At 52.4% G+C, this 21,277-nt stretch overlaps 5 protein-coding genes across 5 annotated transcripts; 3 read left to right on the forward strand and 2 right to left on the reverse strand.

Moving 5' to 3' along the window:
• The first annotated feature begins 591 nt into the window (after window positions 1-591).
• Window positions 592-3,396, forward strand: EIF4EBP3 (eukaryotic translation initiation factor 4E binding protein 3). The gene is made up of 3 exons (XM_035014303.1): window positions 592-818; window positions 1,957-2,130; window positions 2,290-3,396. Exons 1-3 carry the CDS (start codon window positions 716-718, stop codon window positions 2,316-2,318), a joined length of 306 nt encoding a protein of 101 aa, XP_034870194.1. The 5' UTR covers window positions 592-715; the 3' UTR covers window positions 2,319-3,396.
• Window positions 3,397-3,577: 181 nt separating this feature from the next.
• SRA1 (steroid receptor RNA activator 1) lies at window positions 3,578-10,123 on the reverse strand. The gene is made up of 5 exons (XM_035014301.1): window positions 9,654-10,123; window positions 9,399-9,524; window positions 4,572-4,777; window positions 4,150-4,258; window positions 3,578-3,996 (listed from the first exon to the last, which is right to left on the reverse strand). The coding sequence occupies exons 1-5, from the start codon at window positions 9,676-9,678 to the stop codon at window positions 3,785-3,787; spliced, it is 678 nt and encodes a 225-aa protein (XP_034870192.1). The 5' UTR covers window positions 9,679-10,123; the 3' UTR covers window positions 3,578-3,784.
• Window positions 10,124-10,434: 311 nt separating this feature from the next.
• Window positions 10,435-16,529, reverse strand: APBB3 (amyloid beta precursor protein binding family B member 3). The gene is made up of 12 exons (XM_035014296.1): window positions 16,100-16,529; window positions 15,496-15,659; window positions 15,336-15,412; window positions 14,731-14,791; window positions 14,342-14,494; window positions 14,092-14,219; window positions 13,543-13,657; window positions 13,336-13,420; window positions 13,005-13,088; window positions 12,605-12,720; window positions 12,279-12,470; window positions 10,435-10,993 (listed from the first exon to the last, which is right to left on the reverse strand). The coding sequence occupies exons 1-12, from the start codon at window positions 16,527-16,529 to the stop codon at window positions 10,757-10,759; spliced, it is 1,842 nt and encodes a 613-aa protein (XP_034870187.1). The 3' UTR covers window positions 10,435-10,756.
• A 56-nt stretch (window positions 16,530-16,585) lies between these two features.
• Window positions 16,586-21,237, forward strand: SLC35A4 (solute carrier family 35 member A4). Its single transcript, XM_035014298.1, has 3 exons — window positions 16,586-16,768; window positions 17,967-18,065; window positions 18,682-21,237. The coding sequence occupies exon 3, from the start codon at window positions 19,307-19,309 to the stop codon at window positions 20,279-20,281; it is 975 nt and encodes a 324-aa protein (XP_034870189.1). The 5' UTR covers window positions 16,586-16,768; window positions 17,967-18,065; window positions 18,682-19,306; the 3' UTR covers window positions 20,282-21,237.
• LOC118017108 (SLC35A4 upstream open reading frame protein) lies at window positions 16,754-18,879 on the forward strand. The gene is made up of 3 exons (XM_035015046.1): window positions 16,754-16,768; window positions 17,967-18,065; window positions 18,682-18,879. Exons 1-3 carry the CDS (start codon window positions 16,754-16,756, stop codon window positions 18,877-18,879), a joined length of 312 nt encoding a protein of 103 aa, XP_034870937.1.
• Window positions 21,238-21,277: the final 40 nt, after the last annotated feature.

Consider the following 21,277-nt stretch of genomic DNA (forward strand, 5'->3'; position numbering starts at 1 on the left):
TGGCAGCAAGATCAAAGAGCAGGCCTCTCTTATCCCCCAACATCTATTCATTATTCGGTCCAGGTATCACTTCTTCCAAAAAGGCCACCCTCCCTCCCTGACCTTCCCCTTCCTGCTGTGCACCAGGCCATAGGGCCACTTTTTACCCTGTACTGTAATTGATTAATGGGAGGCAGTCCCCAGCTGTGCTGATTCCAGGCTTTGGAATCAGATACTCTCAGGTCTGAATCCCAGCTCCCCCTCCTACAAGATAAGACTTTGAGCCAGTGACTTAACCTCTCTGGGCTTTCCTTTCCTCACCTGTAAAATGTGGCTAATAATAGTACTTTACTGTCCACAACCGTTGAGAGAAATGGGTGAATTAACACATGGCAGTAATGTGCGCCCTACCTCACGGAGCCCCGGCGCCTGGTTTAAACAGTAAATAGCTGAGCGGCTGCAGCGCTCAGAGTCAGGCTGGCCAGTGTTGAGCTAGGAGGACCTGGAGGCCTGTGCGGGGCGCGGGACTCCTTTCACCCTTCGACTAGTCGGGCTTGCCCCCTCGCGAGTAAGGCGGGGCCGTCGGATTGAGTGACGGCTAGTGGCCCGCCCCGGGCGTGACGTCGTCCTGGTGTTGTTGCTGCGGCTGCACGTGGTCCACTGAGTCGCTTTCAGAGTTAGCTGCTCTCGGCGTCCTGGGCACCAGCCGCTTGCCTTCCTGCTCGTCCCGCTCGCTATGTCTACATCCACGAGCTGCCCGATTCCCGGGGGCAGGGACCGGCTGCCCGACTGCTACAGCACCACGCCGGGGGGCACGCTATACGCCACGACCCCGGGAGGTCAGCGGACCGGGCTGGGGGTGCGCGGGCATTGGGCAGGCCAGCGCGTGCGTCCTGCCGCGGGGCGGGAGTGGGGAGGTGCAGGTCTTGGATTCTGTCCGCAGGCCCTTTTGCAGGTTGTAGCTTTTGCAGGGGGTGGGGGATGTTTGAAACTGAAGCCCAGTTCCCTGAAACCTCAAAGTAATGCACGACGGCTTAAAGCCTAGCTTCCGGGTGACTGTGAGCTGAAATCCTCGCTGTGGCCTGGTTCTGGATGCCTTGGTCACCGGCCCCTCCCGACTTTGCCGCCTGGGATTAGGAGCGGAAGTCCCAGCAGTGCGTGGCCTCAGCAGGAAGCACCAGGTCTTACAAAGCGGCTAGAGCAGGACTCAGGCAGTTGGAGCCAGGAGCTTTGGGTATCTGCGGCTGGCTGGCTGGCTGGCTGGCGGCTGTTTGGTTGGGCTGATTGCCTGGGATCTTGAGCTGCTGGGCTCCCGACCCTGGGTTTCCTGCCACGTGGAGCAGAGGGGAGGGGCAAGAACAGGGTAGGGCCCTTTGAGGACAGAACTGGGGCCAAGTTTCTGTAGGGTGGGGCTGAGCCTGATAGGACTTGGGAGGGTTCAGGATAAGAACAGTCTGTCCCTGTGTTTCGCGGGGAAAGCCCCTGTCCAAAGGAACACAATTTCTTCCTGCAGGATATCAGGATCCAGGGGGCAGCGGGGGTGAAACTCCTCTTTACATCTGCTACTTGGCTTCCTGAGCTCATTGCCTGAAGGACTAACGTCTCCCACCCCCAACCAAAGTAGGGAAGTCCCAGAGCCAGCAGAGCCAGATGAGAATAGTCCGAAGTACCTGAGTTCTCCAAGTTTTGTGCTCCTAGAACTGAGACCTGAAGCTTCCCTAAACCAGAAGCCCCTGCCTGGAGCAGCTGGGATGCCCCCCCTTGCTTTATGGCACTTAGCCACATCTTGGTTGGACCTGGAAGTCTTTAAGAGCTCTGAAGGCTCGTCAGCTGAGGTCCCAGCTGGGCTGCAGAGCAGCAGCCCTTTAATACATGAGGAAGTGTGAGTCCCAGGTCCCTAACAGGCCTGTGTGTGACACTCCCTTACAGCTCTGTACCCAGGCTCCAGCCTCTTAACTGGTCCCTACCCCTTGACAGGCACCAGGATCATCTACGACCGAAAGTTCCTGCTGGAGTGCAAGAACTCACCCATTGCTCGGACGCCCCCCTGCTGCCTCCCTCAGATTCCCGGGGTCACAACTCCTCCAACAGCCCCACCCTCCAAGCTGGAGGAGCTGAAGGAGCAGAAGGAGACAGAGGAAGAGATACCCGGTAAGGAAAGCAGGGCCTAAAATTAAATGCTTTGAGTCCAAATGCCCCTGTTAAGTAGAGTGGGGGTTTAATGCTGAGAGAGTTTTCTGCACTGATGCTAAGCTTTCTGAGCTTGTGGCCCAGCCCAGCAACCAGTCCTCCTGCCTTCTCTTTCTCCAGATGACGCACAATTTGAAATGGACATCTAATCCAGTGCAGATGATCCTGTGTGGAATTAGAGGAATCCCTCATACCGCGCTGCTGCCATCACCTCTTCCTGGTGTATTCCAGACACCAGGTGGCCTCATATAATCTGGAAGGGAGTGACTTGTTGGTTTTGGGCCTCCCTTAGTTCTGAGGCAGCTAGACCAGGGATAGGAGTGGGCAACTTGCCAAGCCCTTAGCTCTACTTTCCCTTTGGTCTGTAGGTACTCCTCCCAACCCCCAGCCCTCCACCATCAGGGGCTGAGGCTGGGACTGAGGGGTGGAGTTATGTCACTGTCTGATCGCTTAGTAAAAATTCAAAGAATGCTTTGACTCCGGTGTTCTCAACACTGACCTTCCTATCTCAGCCACACAGCCAAGGGCCCCAGCAGATCTGGTTAGGATCAGAGGTCCCAGGTCCCTTCCCAGCTGTCATTGGGCTGCAGTTAGAGCCTAAGCCAGGCTATGGGGGCAGGCTGCAGGAGCCACCAAACCATAAACAGCAGTAGCCTGACCCCTGCCAAGGGCCATTCCAGCCTTTCCAGGAAGCAGCCTTCCTGGAATTGGGCCTCTCCGGCAGTCCCTCCCTGTCTACTCCAAAGCAGGAAAAAAGAGGCACTGCCTTAGAGTTTAACTTTCTCCACTCTCTCCCCATGCCTTTTCTGCCTTCCACCTATAAGTATCATCCCCTATTCCAACACTGAAAACCTATATTCTCCCCTCTCCGTTTGATTTGAATCTCTCTGGCCCCTTCCACCTGGCTCTCTTGTCCTCAGAGGGTTAGAAGAGACTTTAGGGCCAAAAATGAGGTAGCAGCTCTTTTGGTGAGTCAGACAGTCATGATCCTACCCCTAACTGCCCCCAGCCCCCCAAAAAGTCATGATCCTGTATCTCAGCAATCTAGTCTTTTTCTCCTTCAATTTACACCACTATGTTTAATCTCTATAGCACTGTGTATTTCAAAGGTGACAGTGCTAACAGGGCGGTCTCCTTTTCTTGAGGGAAAAATCTCCCCTGCTATTTAAACCTCTGTTCTTATGCTGAAACGAAATTATCCAAAAATAGAGCTACTCAGCCCAGCAAGGAATGTGTGTTTCCGTCTATTTGGGGGGGAAGTGGCAGGCAGTAATTGGTCATGCCTAGCAAAGCCATTCATGATGAAAGGAAGAAGAGAGGTTTGTAGGGTACACAGGGAGCAAGGCAGTCAAGGACACCACAAGCAACTAGTTTGGCACAAGGAAGGCTTCTCTCTCCTACCCAGGGCCCACTATTAAGATGTTTTTATTGAAATGATATGTTATGGGTAACAGGTGACTTCCCTGTGGCCCAGGTGGCTGACACCTCTTCCCCCAGAGATGGGTAGATCAGGCGAAGGATCCCAAGGAGGCAGACAGTCTCCCAAATGGTAAGAGGGAGCCAGGTGAGAGAAGGCCAAGGCATAGGAAATGGTGTGAGTCGGGATCCCACGGGATTATGGAACCTCTTGGACGCCTGGTACCGTCTGGTTCTCCTCAGCTGTGGCTGTAGATTTCTCTTCATTGGACTGTTCCTCTGAAGACAGATTCCTCTTTTCTGCAATTAATCTTTTAACTCCCACCATCCACTGACTGACCTCAGTCACATGGTCAACCATGAGTGAGCGGTGGATGTCATCTGCTGCATCCCACTGGTGACTTGAAAGCTCTGAGGAAAGAGAGGAGGTAAACAAGCAGCTTGGGGCAAAAGACCTAGCTCTCAGTCCTCTGATCCCAGCCAGCCAGAATCTCGGCATCTCTTCCAGCTGAACCATCCATGACAAGTTGAGGGAGCTAGGCTAGACAAAGGACCTACCCATACCTTGCACCAGCAGGGCCATCCTCTTCTTCACAGGCACTGACAGCTTCCCTCCAGCCCACTGTTCCCGCAGCAGACCCAGGCGGCGGCTGATGTCATCACATACTTGCTTCTGAGAGACAGAAGCCCCCCCCAAGTCAGTGCTGCTAGCCCAACAGGAGCAGGGGAAAGGCAACACCAAATAGGAAGTGGACCTGCTTTCTCTGGCCCAGAGAAACACTTAAGAGTTCTGGGTAGAGGCCCCACTGAGAATCTGACAAAACTTATGGATCTCCTCCCAAGAAAAATGCATATATGGCTAGAATTTTACAATTTCCAGAGTTTCTCAGATCCTCGGAAACTCATTCTGGAGTGCTACTTTACAAGTAAAAAAACGAAGGACCGCAGTCCTTTTATCCCCCCACTGGTGTGCCAGGGCTTATTACCTTTGTGTGGCCACGGCAGTCCTCCAGTGCCTCTTCCAAAGGTTTGAGCACATCTTCCAGAAGAGTTTCAGATTCGATGACTGGGAAATTGGTTGGCCCCACACTGGAGGCAGGATGACTTCCCACAGGTGGGGGCCTGGAAGCCTTATTTGAAGGAGGTGGAGGCCCCACTGGGGGAGGCCCAGGAGAAGTCTGTGAGGTGGGGACTGAAAAGGTAAAGTGGGATCAAGCAAACATGGCTAAAACAGGTAAAAAGCTCAATTCTAACTTCATCCCTTCTAGAAGGCTACTCTCTGGGACAACTCGTTCACTCAAAAATGTATATTTATGAAGTCTCTACCATGTGCCAGACAATGTGCAAGGCACGAGAGACAGAGTAGTAAACCAGATGGATTAGGTTCCTGACCTCAGAGCAGAAATCCTAGGGAAAGAAAACACACACACACACACACACACACACAAGAAAATTACCAAATTATGTTGCATGCTACAAAGAAAACGTGATGTAATAAAGAGGAATAGTAGGGGCGCCTGGGCGTGTGGCTCAGTTAAGCCTTGGACTCTTGATTTCGGCTTAAGTCATGATCTCATGGTTGTGAGATGGAGCCCCGAGTCAGGCTCCTTGCTCAGCATGGAGGCAGCTTGCTTGAGATTCTCTCTTCCTTTCCCTCTGTCCCTCCCCCCACTCATGCACACTCTAGCACTGCTGTCTCTCAAAATAAATAAAATCTTTTCAAAAGGGGGGTATAGTACAAGGAACCACCCAGACTGAGTGTTCAAGGAAGACCTTCTGAGGTGACTTCTAAGTTTATCCTTGCTTACCCACTACGTGGCATTTGGCAGGTTACCCTTAACCCCTGAGCTTGGGTTCCTTTTTTATAAAATGGGGATATCATGGTAGTAGCACTTACTTCACAGGATTGCAGTGATGATTAAGTAAGAATATAGGTGCAACTGCTAGATTACTGTGTAACAAAAAGTGTTCACAAAGTTAATAGCTAATGGATGAGGTAGCTGCAGCCACAAAGAATCATGTACTGGGCAGAGGTAAGGGCAGTGCCTAAGAGCCGGGTAAGTCCTGACTTGTTCAAGTTCCACAAACCAGCCCTGCATGGCTGGAAATTATTAACACTGAAGAAAGCAGTATTAGCTATCTCTGGAGAAGCAAGCAGGAGTCCAGACTGTATAGGGCTTTGGAGGCGTTTGTGGTCTTGAGCCTAATGTTAATGGTAAGCCACTGCAGGTTTATAAAAGCAGAGGATGATATAACTAGACTTGTTTTTTAAGACATTCACTCGGTATGGTCTGTGAAAAATAGATGAGAATAGGTCAAGAATGGTGGCATGGACAACAGCTGGGAAGTTAATGGAGTAGTCCAGGAAGGAGAATCCTGGCATGGACTAGAGAGTAGATGAGGGGAAATGGAGTGGTCTGAGATTTATTTAGGAGGAGGGAGCAACAGGACTTTGTGGATTGGGAGAGAGGAGTCAAGGATGACTCTCGGTTTTTGCCTGTAGTAATGGGATGGTCGAAAGCACTATGGAAAAAAAGAGAAGAAAAAAGTCAATTGACTTCTAGGCATCAACACTGACATGGATGATTAATTTATCTTATAGGCTGGCCTCAGTTTCTTAAGCTTCTCGTCTCCAATGATGATTTTTCCTACCCTTCCTCAGCCTCTCACTCCTCTCTGCCTTGTTCTCAATAACACTGTGCCATCTCCAAAACCTGACCACCTCTCCTATCCTTCCAGCCCAATCAATCAGATTTCATGCATTAAAATCACTCCCTTATAAGGGCGCCTGGGTGGCTCAGTTGGTTAAGCGACTGCCTTCGGCTCAGGTCATGATCCCAGAGTCCTGGGATCGAGTCCCACATCAGGCTCCCGGCTCAGCGGGGAGCCTGCTTCTCCCTCTGACCCCCTCCCCTCTCATGCTGTTTCTCTCTCGCTCGCTCTCTAATGAATAAATAAATAAAATCTTAAAAAAAAAAATCACTCCCTTATAGACACTCTTCCCTCACTTTATCCCCTCCCACTGTCCCACTTTCCTGGTAAACCCAACTTGCCCGCACTTGTTAGGAGGAAAAACAGAACCATGCTGTTGAGTTACACTTGAAATTCATGGGTACAGATATTAAAAGGTATCCAACACTATCTGGAGTTCCTATCCTTTGCCTCACTTTTCCATTCTTCAGAACTCTTCCCATATTTTCTCCCTGAATTTTTCTATCTTCTCCCCCTACTTTTCCTTTCCCTGCATTCTACATCCAACACTAACTCATATTTCACTGAGAAAAGGGAGGTCATTAAACAGGAACTTTCTCCTCTCACCCCCAGTTCTACTAATCTGCCTGTACCTGTGGCCACTTTCCTTCCTCTGATAGATGAAAGTTTCCTGCTCCTATCAGAGGCCATCTTTCCAGCTATACTAATGCCAGCCTCTTGTCTTCTCTAGGTTTCTCTCCTGCAGTTATCCTGTTTTCCTGCCCCACCAGTTCTCCCACTAGAGAATCATCCCATCAGCATACAAACATGCTCTAGTGTTTACCATCTCAAAAACAAAAATCCTCCCTTATCTCACATTCCATCCTTAGGCACAGCCTCATTTCTCTCTGTCTCACAGCAGAATTTCTTGAATGAGCTATAGTCTATAGTTAGTCTCTCTACTTCTTTTTACATTCTCTCCTCAGCCCATCCAGCTGGGTTTCCACTCTCATCACAAACTGCTTCTGTGGTAACCAGTGTCTTAATTTAGTTTGACAAATCCCATGGTCCCTTTTCTCGATCTGTCCTGACCTCTCAGCATCATCCATCATGGTTGAGTCAAAATTTTACTGACTAAATTTTACTTTTCTTCTTGCTACTTTAGCTATTTCTCAAGCCCCTTTAGTAATTCCTTTTCTACTCAACCTTGAAATGCTAGAGAGCCTTGGGGCTCCATCTTGGACCCTCTTTAGGCCTCTATCCACACATTCTTTTTAAGTAACCTCATTCGAGCCCACACCAAACACCATCCATACCATCATGACTCATTTCTGTAATTCTGGCCTAGACCTCTCCCTATAGTAGCAGCCCAAATTTAACACGTCCAAGACGAAGCTTACTTTTCCCCTCCCCCCAAACCTTTATTGCCCCCCATCCCCTGGTTTCCCATATCTATGAACAATATCAGCCAGTACCTCAAGCGAAAAGTTTAAGTTATATTGATTCTTCTTTCTCTCACCTAAATCTATTCCTACTGACTTCCTCAGTAACATATGCCATATCTATCCAATTCCTGCTACTGCTATACTCTCACTCTTGTCCAAATCGTTAGATCTTGCCCATGTTACCGAAATAGCCTCTTAATTTGCCTTTCCACATCTTCGCTAAAATCTGTTTTCCATACAGCAGGCACAGTGACCTTTTTTAAGATGTACATCAGTCAGTGTTTCTCAGGCTGGGGAGATTTTGCCCCCAGGGGCAAATGTCTGGAGGTGCTTTTGGCTGTCACAACTGAGTGAATGCTACTGGCCTCCAGTGGGTAGAAACCAGGAATGCTACAAACATCCTACAAAGTACAGGACAGTCCCTCACAACAAAGAATTATCTGGCCCAAAATGTCAGTCGTGCCAAGGTTAAGAGACCCTGGTTTGTGGGGCACTTGGGTGGCTCAGTCATTTAAGCATCGAATCTTGATTTTGGTTCATGTCATGATCTCAGGGTCGTGAGACTGAGCCCCGCATCAGCCTCTCCCCGCTTGGGACTCTCTCGCTCCCTCTGCCCCTCCCCCACTCACCCTTTCTTTTAAAAAAATAATAATTTAAAAACCCTGGTTTGTGTCATTTCTCTGCAGTGCTGAGTGTGGATAACATAGGGGTGTTGAAAGAGCTAAATCTGAGCCCCTTTTGGGGGGCCATAGCTCCAGCTGTTCGCACAGGACATGCTCAGAAGTAAAGGTGTCCCTCCCTCTACTTTAAACTTCTCAGTGGCTTCCAACTTTACCCAGACAAAAATACAAACTCCTTATCCTGGTTTATAAAACCCACTATGATCTGGCCCCTGCCTACTTCTCAGATTTTAATTTCTCTACCTAAGACACTATGCTCTAGCCATTAGGTATTCCCTCAGTCTCTGAATTTGCCAAACTTGTTCTCAGGGTCTTTGCACCGTTTCCAGCATGTGGAATGCTCTCACACCTGATCTTTGCTTGGCTAGATCTTAACCATTCAGCTTAAACTTAGCTCCTCAGCCACCTAACTTAGTTACAAAGTCACTCTTGCATTACCCTGTTTCTTCTGCAGAGCCCTTACCACTACTTAATTTGTCTATCTCCAAAGCTAAAGTGTAGCCTAGCTTTGGAGATAGACATGAAAACAGAAACCTTTTTTGTCTTGTTCACTGCTGTCTAGCTTGTCCTCAAGCAGTGTCTGGCTCAGAGATGCTCAGTAGATAACACTGGATGAATGAATGAATGAACACATTAAGTCTGGATGCTTATCATAGAACCAAGTGAAGATGTAGCACAAGACAAATGAATATATCGCTATGGTATTCAAGTTGGAAATAAAATGTGGAAACAATTTGAGAATAAAAACTGTATTTAAAAAAACAGCATAGGTCTGGATGAGCTCACCTACAGTGAAAGCAAAGAGAGATTCTATTGAAACTTACCATTTACTGACATAAATGTCAGTAGAGAAGGAGCCCTGAAAAGGGCCTGCCCTGTGCCCCTTTATGGAGCTCAACCTCTCAGACCTCAGAGGGGCACAAAAAGGGCCCTCGGGCCGAGTTTATCCCTGGCACCGCCCTCTCGGCCGGTCTCCGCGCACAGGGCCCCCACGCACCTCCGGGGGAGCCATCCTGGGGAGCGGCGACCCTCTTGGTGAGCGGCGTGCGCTTGGGTCCCCCAGCCAGTGCCTGCAGCCCGTAGGAGAACTGCGGCGGGTCGTTCCAGCCACGCTCCTTGTTGCCTGCGGAAGTGAGGGGACATGTGAAGCGAGCCCCGGAGAGACGACGGCCCCACCCCTCCCCGTGCAGTAGCTGCCTTCAGCTTGGGCAGGGGGACGACCCGGCGCCCCTAGGCCGCCGGCCGCGCTCACCCGGCTTCACGTACAGCTCCGCCATCGCCACTTCCGCAAGGCAGGCAGCACAGCGCGTCACTTCCGGGGCGGCCGTACACCCGAGCGGGTGGGGGCCGCCCCCAGGCCGGCCGGCGGCCAGGAGCCCTCCGCGTTGAAAGGCTGTTCAGAAATGCCGGGAGCCACTGTGGGAACGCTGCCCCAGCTCCCTAAGGTACTCGAAATCCCCAGCTAATGAAACACCGGGGCCCTGATCACAAGGCACTGAAGGGGCCTGTTTTCCAAGAGGCGGCGCTCTAGGAGCCCTAATCCCCCGGAGGCTCAAACTCTTGTCACAGTTGCTCTCAGGAGTAAGTCTTAACCACCAGAAACTCCTGCCTCACAAATGTCCGTGTGTGATCTAACCAGCTGGAATTCTAGAACCTCACCTCTGTCTACTGCCCTGCACATTTATACTCCCTAGGCTCAGTAACTAGTACTCACTTTCCTTCAGTACTTAGGTCAGGTTAAGTATCTTACTGGAGCCTCCACAACGCTGAGATTTCCTAGTTGTACTATGTATTATCTACCTTATTTAATGCTTGTTCATCTCCCCTTCTGAAGGTAGAACCATATTTTATGTCCCCACTGTCTAGCACAGACCTTAGAAAATACATTTGTTGAAAGAATGAAGTCAGATTTCTGCCACACCCAATGTCCTCATGTGACTACAGGCAGCCAACACCAAGCAGAGACACAGACACTCACCTCACGCAGGTGTTAACCCCCAACCCTGTCCCAGGCCCAATATACTCACACCCAGTGAGGTCACTGAGGGATTTTTATTTGTACTGATTTTGCTATAAAGTGTTGCTGAGGTAGAGCCAACTGTCCAGGGCTGGACAGGGGCAAGGAACACAGGGACCCAGGGAAAGGACAGCCAGGGGCCTGGGTTGTGGTGCAGGGCCTCTCAGTCATCCCTATAAATATTTAATAAACCGGGCAATAAACAGAGGGTAGGCAAGAGCCGGAGGGGCAGGCAGAGAAGGCTTCAAGGAGTGAGAGGCTACAGGCCCCTGGAGAATGAAGGGGTATAGAGTTGGGCATGGACCCAGAGCCTCCTTACCCAGTCCTCCTGGATTAACTTAGGGCATATGGAGCAGAGAGGGTTTCAGACGGAAGGTATCAAGAAAAGAGAAGACACCCCGCTTTCGAGGGGCTGCCCCTGCACCCCCAACCCCTCCTTTGAGCAGGGGGAGCGGGAGGGGACCTCCTGGGGAGTCCACGGAGCTGGTCCGCTTGAGCCGCAGGCGAGCACGGGCCTGGGCACCCCAGGCCTTGCCTCGAGCTGCAGAGGCCACAAGACACTTCTGGTACTGAACCTAGGGAAAAGGGGAATGTGAGGATCCAGCTCCTTTCTGCCCCTGGACTCCCTGAAAGCTTCTGCAGAAGAGGCAACTGGCCATGGCTTCAGTCTGCTATGAATGAGGCTGGTAGTCGGCCCCATCTGGAGCCCCTACAGCATTCCCAGGGAGCTCAATAACAGAAACAGAAAATTTGACATTTACTGAGCATTTAAGGAGGGCTGGACACTGTGCTAAGTGCTTTGCATAATTTAACTTAATTCAAAGTTATTTATCAGGTATTATTACCATTTTGCAAATGAGGAAATTTTGGTTCAGAGAGAATATACGTAACTTGCCCAAGGTCACCTAGGCAAAAAATGATAGAACTGGAGTTCAGACTTACCCATAATGTATCCTAAGTGATCTTCCTGACCCACAAACTTAAATTCACTGCTCAAAACCTTTCAATGGCTCAAAGTGACTTGGGACAAAATAAACTCATGACCACAATCTCTAAGTTCTTCCATGACCTGATGTTTTTTCTGCCCCCATCTCTCACTTCATCCACCCCTCCAGATACACTAGATTCTTTTAGATACCCTACTCCACCAATATTGCTCTCATCTTCACAGCTGGGCGTCCTTGTATTTGGCACACCTTCTGTCCCATTCCCCTTTACCAAACTTCTTCCTTGAACCTTCAATTCTCAGCTTCCTATCACCTCTTTCAGGTGGCCTTCTGGAATGGGTCATCTCCTTCATCATCCTGTGGTGTACAACTCCCTTCTGGTCTGTCTCTGATCTAACCTGAGTGTTGTGTGAGGGCAAAGTCTGTGCCTTCTCTACCAGTGAATTCCCAGGATCCAGTATGGTGCCCGGGACCCTGTAGGCACTCATGTTTGTTAAGGAAAGAGTAAGCTGAATTCATAGAGTGCAAGCATCCCACATTCCAATGTGCACAGATGCCAGGAAATAACCTAAACGAGAGAAACAGGAGAAATAGTGCCCACCCTACCGCGAACAGCCCCTACACAATTCAGCTGAATGTTGAAATTTATGTGTGGACCCACTATCAGAGGTTCTGATATTTTAAGAGAAACAGGAATAGCAATTAATAACATGAAATATTCTGGCTTTAAATATTAGCAACTAACTTGAACTTATTAAAAACAGCATGAGGGCCAAATAAAAGAGTAGTTTACTATAGTCAGCCCTGGGATTACTGGTTTGTGATTTCTGGAGGGTGCCAATCCTGAGCCCCAGTCACCAGTACAGAGCAGCTGCAGGGCAACCCCACCCACCCATCCCCACCCGTAACTCACCATGCAAGCAGCCTGCACAGCTTCAGAGAGTCCCCCTGCATGGGGCTGGCACCAGAAGGCTGCACACTGGAAGCTCTGACGGCCCAGGTCAGCAATGAGGCCAAAGGTGTGAGGGTCACGGCCAACACCAATAAAGGTCACAAGGCGCACAGGGCACTGCCATAGTGGTTCCTCCTCTGCACCAGCTTCTGCCTGCCCACACCAGGCCTGGTCACTAGAGGACTGGGCACTGGCTGGACCCAGTGAGCTCTTCCAATAGCAAGCAATGAGCCCCTGAGCATCCCTCCCACCCCTCCACAGCCCCCACCTTCACCTTCTTCTGGTACCTGAATGGGATGTGCAGTCATTAGAGAGTCAGACACACTGAGCATGGCAGGGACCCAGGTATCCTGGTCCCCCCGGGTGGTGAGGATACCAATGGCCTCATTCAGCACGTCCATGCCTGGGGGGACATGCGACACCATAGTGTCGCCCAGATGTAAAGAAAAAAGGGATCTGCAGGGAGTGTCTAGGCCCCTCTCACAGACTTGGGATTCAGAGAGATGGCAATAGAAGGGCTGGGGCTGGGCTTAGAATCCTGAGTTGGGAAGGATGGCACACTGTAGGCCGGACAGGGCCATGGGAGCACTCTGAGAAATGGTGGTAGATCCTACCATACCCACCTTCCCTGACCTCATGTAGCCCACCTCCTCAGCTAGCTCAGTCCTCACCCAGCTCAGTCCTCACCCATGGCTTTGTTGACTGGCAAGGTCCCCATGTACAGTGCCTCGTACTTCTGAGCAGCCTGGCTCACTGCATCCAGCAGCTCCACTGAAATGTACACGCAGCAAGTTGGCCTGAGCACTCTCTCAATGACCCCCTTACCCACCCTTCTGAGAACTGGAGCTAGTAAAAGGAAGGCCATGGATGCTCCTCCAATTCAGAGTTTGGGATCCCTGGAACCAGCACACATCAGAAGTCCCACATCTCCAGGGAAGTACTAAACAACCATGACTAAACAGCCCAAACTTTCACTAAAGTAGCCTCTTACTGCAATGCAAGACCTCCCTCCCCATACCTTGCCGTGGCAGGTCTTCAGGGGAGATGGGGTCTAGGGAGGAGCAAGGGGAATCACCACTGACACCTACTCGCTCTGACAAGATCTGAAACACAGTGCAACCAGCATGAGATAAAGGGAGAGGGTCAATACTTCCCTGACCCAACCACTTTGGAAGCTTCAGACCAGCTCCATACCCACAATTCCTGCCCCATTCTTGGCCCTTACCTGGGCACAGAGCCCATGTAGGACACTGGCGATGGCCTTGGCAGGGACATCACAGCGAAACACATGGCACTTGAGCATACAGCTGTCTTTGTCACCCGCCACAAAAGCGAAGTCCCTAGCAGGGTGAGAGATGGGGCTGGGGCAGGGGTGGAGATTGGGGTAGGGTAGAGGCTGGGTAGGAACAGGGACCTGGAGTGCCTGCAGGAGACTGGAGAGTCAGGCAAAGGACATGGTGGGGATAGAATAGGGAGGTCAGGGCTGGGGCTCAAGGCACCGGGCTGTCGCTCACCTGTCACTGTTCCGGAAGCATGTGGGAGCACAGGAGAGAATCAGCCCAGCCTCTCAGGCTCTCCCCCATCCGTCCCTGCTGAGCTGGGCCCACCCTCCCCAACCACAGCCGGACCAGGCAGGGGAGGCAGAGCGTGGGTCCATGTCAGAGAATCTGTGTCCAGGGGTTCAAGTACAGAGGATCAGCATCAGTGGGGATCACAGCCTGCAGGAGGGAGGGAGGAGCAACTCTCACTTGAAGGGGGATGTAGGGGTCCTCACCGGCCCTTGGAGCTGCCCACACCCCACACACGGATGTGCACCAGAGGCTGGCAGTGGATTAGACTGTGGTCCAGAGGATTCACCAGGCTCATGGCATCCTTCTTTAGGATCATCAGCATGTTCTGGCCCTGCCAAGGAAAGGTCAGTCCAGAGCTCAGATGAAGGTGGTTGCCACGGAGAACAGGCAATTCAGCAACAACTGTCTCTGCTGGGCCCTGGGCTGAATCCCTTGAAGGGCCAGCCAGCTCACCTCACCCCAGGCACCATCTGGGGGCTGGCTGCGGCTACGGCTGCGAGTCTGGGCCAGTTGCTGGATGCAGTTATTGACTGCAATACTGCTCTTCCCTGGTACCAGATCCTCTTCGGGTACCTCTACCCAACCCAGGGAGCGGACTGCAAAGCACTGACGGGTTAGGGGAAAGGACAGGAGGGCTCTGAGTAAGTGGAGGTGGACATGGAAGTGGAACAGGAGGCAGAGTAGGATGGGAGATGTTGCAGGTTCCACACACATAAACCTTCTGGTACCCACTCCCTTCACACTTCATCACTTCTTCCCAGCCCACTCCCACCCCTGACCTTTCCCTTGGAACAATCCACCACCCCACACCATTCCTTGGGCCCTCAGGCCCAAGACACTACCTTAGCCCCTGGCTCCACACTCTGGATGTAGGACTCCTCACCATACCAGGGCAGAGAGTTCCTGGAAGAGAGCCAGAGCTCGTAAGGTGACCACACTTCCTACAGAAGGGACAGTAGGGAAGCCCTGACTGCTTGATGGGCATGAGATGTGGGATAAGACCCAGAACCTAGTGCCCCAAATATAAAACCAGAGTGGGAGAGGACCCAGGACATATTAAATGAATATAACACAGAGTGAGGTTTAAAATTCAAACAAAAATTCAGGACACAGGACATAGGATAAAAGTTGCAAACATGGAACAGGATCCAAAACTTGGACCAAAACCTCAAATTGAGACAAGACTCTCTAACACAGGACAGGAACCCCCACAGAAAAGAGCTTAGTACAGTGGCCAAGATCTAGAATGTGGTTTATCAGTACCCAGAACAGGAAAGAACATGTAGAAAAACACAGATCATGGAACAAGGGACAAACTTCAAAATACTGTCTCAAGAAATGGGACAGAGCCGAGAACCTGGGCTTGAAAGCAAAATGTGAGTCCAGCTGCATCTCTGAATATCATGGAACCCCAAATCTTTCATTCTGCCTGGCCTATCCCTGTTACCTGCGGTCCAGTGAGCTCTCCAGGCTAGAGAAGGATCTCCCCTTGGGGGGCCGAAGTCCCCAAATCCCCTCCATCCTCTGTAGAGAGGGAACTAGGTCAGTGTGGCAGCAGACCTAGATCCACACACAGGCTCAGACCCCCCTCCTCACACTCCACCTACCGTGCCTGGATCCTCTGCATCGCCTGTCTCCCAGGTTGGGCGCTGCCACTGGGTGCTGCCACTGGGTACATGCCAGTAGTAAGTACCTGCAGCATCTCGTATCTTCCTCCAGCCAGGGGGCAGTCCTGGCTCCCCCTCAAGACTCTGGTCCCCCCACAAGTCATCTACAGGAACATGGGATGGGGAGAGGAATCACGGGATTGGAGAGGGAAGGCATATTGGTGTGTTCAGAATAACCCTGTCAGAACCAACCTCCAGGGGCGCCTGGGTGGCTCAGTCCCTTAAGCAGCTACCTTGGGCTCAGGTCATGATCTCAGGGTCCTGGGATCAGCCCCACATGGGGCTGGCTCCCTGCTCAGCAGGGAGCCTGCTTCTCCCTTTTCCCGCTTGTGCTCTCTCTCTCTCAAATTAATAAATTAAAGGAAAAAAAAAAAAGAACACTCCAACCCAAAGGGACAATCCTTAGGATGGAGGTCCGGAGGTCCTCTACAGAGCAAAGATCCAGGGATCACTTGTCCCCTGGTCCTCACCCTGAGACATACCCCGTCGACTCCCTCGTTCCCCCTCAGCTCCCCATCCTCCCATCGGGCCCCTCCGTGCACACCATCGCAGTTGACCAGAATGATGGCCAGCATGTAATCCTTGCCCAGCATAGCCCGACCGCGTCCCCGCCGGCCTTCGCCGGCCCGCAATCTCAGCCCAGCTCGAACTCCGGAGCGGCTGCCCTCACAAACCCAGCCTCTCTGCTCTGGCCAGGCCAACGGGCGCTGCACAAATACAAGGTGGGGTAAGAGCCGAGTCCCAGGGGCGGGAAAGGACGAGCCTGAGCAGCGCCGCCCGCCGAGGGGTGGCGCGTGTAAACAGGCCTCTAGATCCCCAAGTGGGTGCACGTTTCCGTGCGTGGCTCCGGGAAAAGCGCACCGACCGACGCCAACGCCCCCGCTGACATCACGGCGCAACTCTGAGCTCATCGAGGGGCGGTCGTCCAGCCAGACGAACGTGCGCAGTGCGCACATGCGCACGAGTGAGCTCATCACGTCCAGGTCGTGAGCGCGCGCGGACACGCAGCTTGTGTCGCGCCGGAGGCGTCACGTGGGAGTACCTGAGAGAAGGAGACTACCCGGGCTCCGCCGTCGGGAGAGCACCTCCACCCTTTCCAAAAATGCCCCGGAAGTGCCTTCGCCCTCAGTAAAGATGGCCGTAGCACTTAGCATGAAGGAGGCGGGGCTGCGCCTGCGCAACAAGCTCGGCGGGGAAGATGGCGGATGACAAGGTGAGTGAATGTGGGGGGTATCTGCAGTGCGGGGTGGTCTTCACACCGTTTTAGTCCTTGGGAGAGGCGATACTTGGAGCCTCTCTTGAGTAGGGGTGCCCTTTATGGGGTTTTTACTTTTGTCGGGTTTATACTCTTGTCGACTGCCTCAACACTGGGGAGTGGAGTAGCGGAGCAATACACGAGGCAAGCTGAGCCGGGCATCTCCCAGGTGTCCTCTCCCGGGACCCTCAAGATCCTTAATTACTGGCACACACTCAGACACACTCACACTGACATACTCCTCACTCTTGCATTCCCTAGCCCCCCGAAATTTCCCTCCTGGAAACACGATGTTTCCAAGCCACACGGACACGGACATTCTCATTCAAACTCTTGTTGCGCGCACACTGAATTTTATACTTCGAGGTGATCAGAGCCACTTAGTTCATTTACCCACACTCCTGCAGACAGCCACCCCACGCCCACCCCAGCTAGCGCATCCAGTCACACATTCAGTTTGGGAAGCCCAGGCAGAAATCAGGTTTACCCCAGAGCGTCCAGGGAAGTGCCTCAGGCCATTATTCACCATTGGTCTTAAGTTTAGCACCATCCGCACATTTACTAAGTACTTAACAGTTTTTGTGTTAGGCTTGGGGACCCAGTAGGCAAGACTGACTGGTTGCCACTTTCATGTAGCTTAATAGTCGAGTCAGTCAGCCTGGTAAATCCAATTGAAGGTGTCCTAGCTGTTCCTTTTGCCTCCCTACACACTGCTTGCTATATAAAATTCTGTAAGGGTTGTCACAGATGCAGATCCCATCTGTCACCCCCTCCATGACCCCCGTGTGAATTCACTTTTTTTTTTTTTCAATATTTATTTATTTGACAGAGAGAGACATAGCTAGATAGGGAATACAAGCAGGGGGAGTGAGAGAGGGAGAAGCAGGCTTCCCGCTGAGCAGGGAGCCCGATGCGGGGCTCGATCCCAGGACCCTGGGATCATGACCTGAGCTGAAGGCAGACACTTAACGATTGAGCCACCCAGGCTCCCCTGTGAATTCACTTTTGAATGTCTTTTTTTGTTACCACCATCATCGCAGGAAGTTTTTATAAGAGATTTCTCATGCTCACACCCCCACCCACCCAGCCTCTGATAGACCTGAGCAGAGAATAGGGCTGCGTTAACCCGCTGGAGCCGGCTTCTTTCTTGTTCTAGGATTCTCTGCCCAAGCTTAAGGACCTGGCATTTCTCAAGAACCAGCTGGAACGCCTGCAGCAGCGTGTGGAAGACGAAGTCAGCAGTGGTGTGAGCCAGGTAAAGTTGCACCTGCCTACCACTCCCCCCGCAACCCACCGTTGGACTGCATTGACCTATACACTTTTGAATGGGTAATAGAGATTTATTCAGCAAATGGTTATTGAGGGCCAGTTCTCTGTGACCCCCAAGGAAAGTTTCCCTAAGAAAACGACACTTGAACTGGCATCTTAAATAGAAGTTAACTACGTAAAGAGGAGAGAAGAGAACATTTCAGGCAGATGGAACAACATATGCAAAGCTCTCATGGTTGGAAGTAGCATGATGAATATGGGGAGTGACAATAATTTAGTTTGGCTACAGTAATGGGGAGCGTGATAGGAAGTGATGCTGGAAAAGCCGGCAGGGGTCAGATTCCTCAGGGACATCTCTGTAGCTTTGTGGTCGTAGGGTTCTGTGGTTGGAGTCTTCTAACCACAGCGTTCTGAGATTGTGTGATCAGGACTTCTAGCTTCTTTTTCTGCCTCTAGAACCTTGAGAGAATCTTTGGAAAGAATACTGCAGCTTTTTAGAGTAAGGAGGAGCAGGTGGTGGGATGCTCTAGGGTGAGGTTGAGTAGATCCTGGATAGAGAAGGGAGACCCTGGCTGAGTTTTCTCCTTCATTTTGCTCCACAGGATGGCTCGCTCATGTCCTCCCCATTCCTCAAGGGCTTCTTAGCCGGCTATGTGGTGGCCAAACTGAGGGCATCAGCAGTATTGGGCTTTGCTGTGGGTACCTGCACTGGCATCTACGCAGCTCAGGCATATGCCGTGCCCAATGTGGAGAAGACACTGAGGGACTATCTTCGGTCATTGCGAAAGGGGCCTGACTAGCTCTGGATCCCATGGGGGAGGAAGGATGAGCACCTCGGGCCTGCAGGGAGAGGCCTTTCAACCACAGACACCATATTTGGCTTCCCCACCTATCACCCTCTTGCTATCTCCAACTTGCCCACAGCCTTCATCCTTGCTTTCCTTCCTGCAGAGGGTAAACAGTGGCTTATCAGCCAGCAGTTGGGACGCCCCTCCTTAACCCCATGGGACTGGCCCCGAGACTGTGGCTTCTAGGGCCACCAGCCCCTTCGTCTTCCAGCCCTGACTGTGGAGTTTGCAGCTGACTCTGATTCTCAGTATTCTCTCTAGCGATGTACCACGGCTCCTCCGTCCTGCGAGCTGGCTCCATACTGATGTTCCCCAAACTTGTTACAATTCCTGCTGCCTCCTTGCTAGCTACACAGGCCACCCGGGGGCTGGTTTGGGCATGAGTGTAGAGGACGGGGGTACGCCAGGCCTGGGCCGTCCCAGGCAGGCCCGCTGGACCCTGATGCTGCTCCTGTCCACCGCCGTGTATGGCGCCCATGCCCCGTTGCTGGCACTGTGCCATGTGAACGGCAGAGTGCCCTTCCGGCCCTCCTCGGCCGTGCTGCTGACTGAGCTGACCAAACTACTGCTGTGCGCCTTCTCCCTCTTGGTGGGCTGGCAAGCATGGCCCCGGGGGGCCCCACCATGGCGCCAGGCTGCCCCCTTTGCACTATCAGCCCTACTCTACGGAGCTAACAACAACCTGGTGATCTATCTTCAACGTTACATGGACCCCAGCACCTACCAGGTGCTGAGCAATCTCAAGATTGGAAGCACGGCCCTGTTCTACTGCCTCTGTCTCCAACACCGCCTCTCTGCACGCCAGGGCTTAGCACTGCTGCTGCTGATGGCAGCAGGGGCCTGCTATGCAGCTGGGGGCCTCCAGGACCCTGGGAACACCCTTCCTGGGCCCCCTTCAGCAGCTGCTGCTGGCCCCATGGCCCTGCATATCACTCCACTGGGACTGCTGCTTCTCATCTTGTACTGCCTCATCTCGGGCCTGTCGTCCGTGTACACAGAACTGCTTATGAAGCGACAGAGGCTGCCCCTAGCACTTCAGAACCTCTTCCTCTACACTTTCGGTGTGCTCCTGAATCTGGGTCTGCATGCAGGTGGCGGCCCTGGCCCCGGCCTCCTGGAGGGTTTCTCCGGATGGGCAGCGCTTGTGGTGCTGAGCCAGGCACTAAGTGGACTGCTCATGTCAGCCGTCATGAAGCACGGCAGCAGCATCACACGCCTCTTTGTTGTGTCCTGCTCACTGGTGGTCAATGCCGTGCTCTCGGCAGCCCTGCTGCGGTTGCAGCTCACTGCGGCCTTCTTCCTGGCCACGCTGCTCATTGGTCTGGCTGTGCGCCTGTATTATGGCAGCCGCTAGCCCCCGACCACCTCCACCCAGACTCCTGACCCTGTGGATTGGGTACCACCATGAGAGCCACCTCCCAGGCCTCCGGACCCTTCCTCAGCCGCCAGCCCTGTAACAAGTGCCTTGTGACAAAAGGGGTGGTGAGAGCAGCTAGGTTCGTCTCTGGAGGTGGGTGAATGAAGGGTTACCCCAGGAGACTTGAAGACTGGGTTTGATTAAAGAAACTTAACTTCCCAGAAGTCCATCCACACTAAGGAATTGGGGAAGCATCAATACCTAGGCCCCAGAAATGACCCCACCCCCAATGGAGGGGGCTCCCTGCCTCATCCTGCATGAATGCAGTTGTTTCAAGTGGGGTATGGGCACCAGTTGGCTTTTCCTTGCCTCCTGTGGTCACCCCAGCAGACCCATTGCCCCCGGGCCTGGTGCGGGCTACTCCAGCCCAGCTTTGGTACATGACTCCCCCATTAGAGACATTCAGCCCTCACTGTAATGCAGGAAAGCCCGATTGCCACAGCTTTTATATTGATCACCCAGGCCACTCTTCCAAGCTCCCCCAGCTCCAGCAGCACCTGGAGACAGTGCCCCATGCTCCCTCCACAGTGCTGCTTTCCACACCCATCCAGCCTTTGTTCTGGAAACCCCAGAGAGGGCTGGAGCTTGACTCATCTCAGGGAATGTTGCCCCTGGGCCCTGGCTTAAGGCTACACTCCTGACCTCTCTGCTCACCCCAAGGGCCCTCTCCAAGCCCACTGCCCCCTCTACAGTTCCTAGGAGGTACCATTCTTCTCACTCTGGGTCCTGCCCCTGCCTAGCAGTGTCCCAGCTCTCAACAGTTAAGGGAAGCTCTACACAGAGTGACCTGGAACCAGGCACAGGGAAATTTGGTGTAGCTCAATCAGTGTCTCTATGTAAGCAATAAAGTCTTAATAAAGTGTTCTGGGGTGCAGGTGGTTCCTGCAATTGGCTGTGGTAGTCCTGTGTCTTCCGTGTTGCGTATCTTCACTC

Source organism: Mirounga leonina, unplaced genomic scaffold (assembly GCF_011800145.1).
Source record: "Mirounga leonina isolate KUSES-001 unplaced genomic scaffold, KU_Mleo_1.0 Mir_168, whole genome shotgun sequence".
Classification (NCBI taxonomy): domain Eukaryota; kingdom Metazoa; phylum Chordata; class Mammalia; order Carnivora; family Phocidae; genus Mirounga; species Mirounga leonina.

Bases quoted from the DNA above. Each gene is read 5' to 3' on its own strand.
- LOC118017108 (XM_035015046.1), top strand. The intron at 18,066-18,681 runs GTAAAGTTGCAC...TTTGCTCCACAG, and splicing joins TCAGCAGTGGTGTGAGCCAG to GATGGCTCGCTCATGTCCTC.
- SLC35A4 (XM_035014298.1), top strand. From the start codon at position 19,307: ATGAGTGTAGAGGACGGGGGTACGCCAGGCCTGGGCCGTCCCAGGCAG.
- EIF4EBP3 (XM_035014303.1), top strand. From the start codon at position 716: ATGTCTACATCCACGAGCTGCCCGATTCCCGGGGGCAGGGACCGGCTG. The intron at 819-1,956 runs GTCAGCGGACCG...ACCCCTTGACAG, and splicing joins ATACGCCACGACCCCGGGAG to GCACCAGGATCATCTACGAC. The intron at 2,131-2,289 runs GTAAGGAAAGCA...CTCTTTCTCCAG, and splicing joins GACAGAGGAAGAGATACCCG to ATGACGCACAATTTGAAATG.
- APBB3 (XM_035014296.1), bottom strand. From the start codon at position 16,529: ATGAGCTCACTCGTGCGCATGTGCGCACTGCGCACGTTCGTCTGGCTG. The intron at 15,413-15,495 runs GTAGGTGGAGTG...CCCTCTCTACAG, and splicing joins ATGCAGAGGATCCAGGCACG to AGGATGGAGGGGATTTGGGG. The intron at 13,089-13,335 runs GTATGGGGAGGG...TGTACATTTCAG, and splicing joins TGAAGACCTGCCACGGCAAG to TGGAGCTGCTGGATGCAGTG.
- SRA1 (XM_035014301.1), bottom strand. From the start codon at position 9,678: ATGGCGGAGCTGTACGTGAAGCCGG. The intron at 9,525-9,653 runs GTGAGCGCGGCC...TCACTTCCGCAG, and splicing joins GGAGCTGTACGTGAAGCCGG to GCAACAAGGAGCGTGGCTGG. The intron at 4,778-9,398 runs GTGCGTGGGGGC...TTACCTTTTCAG, and splicing joins CCAGGATGGCTCCCCCGGAG to TCCCCACCTCACAGACTTCT.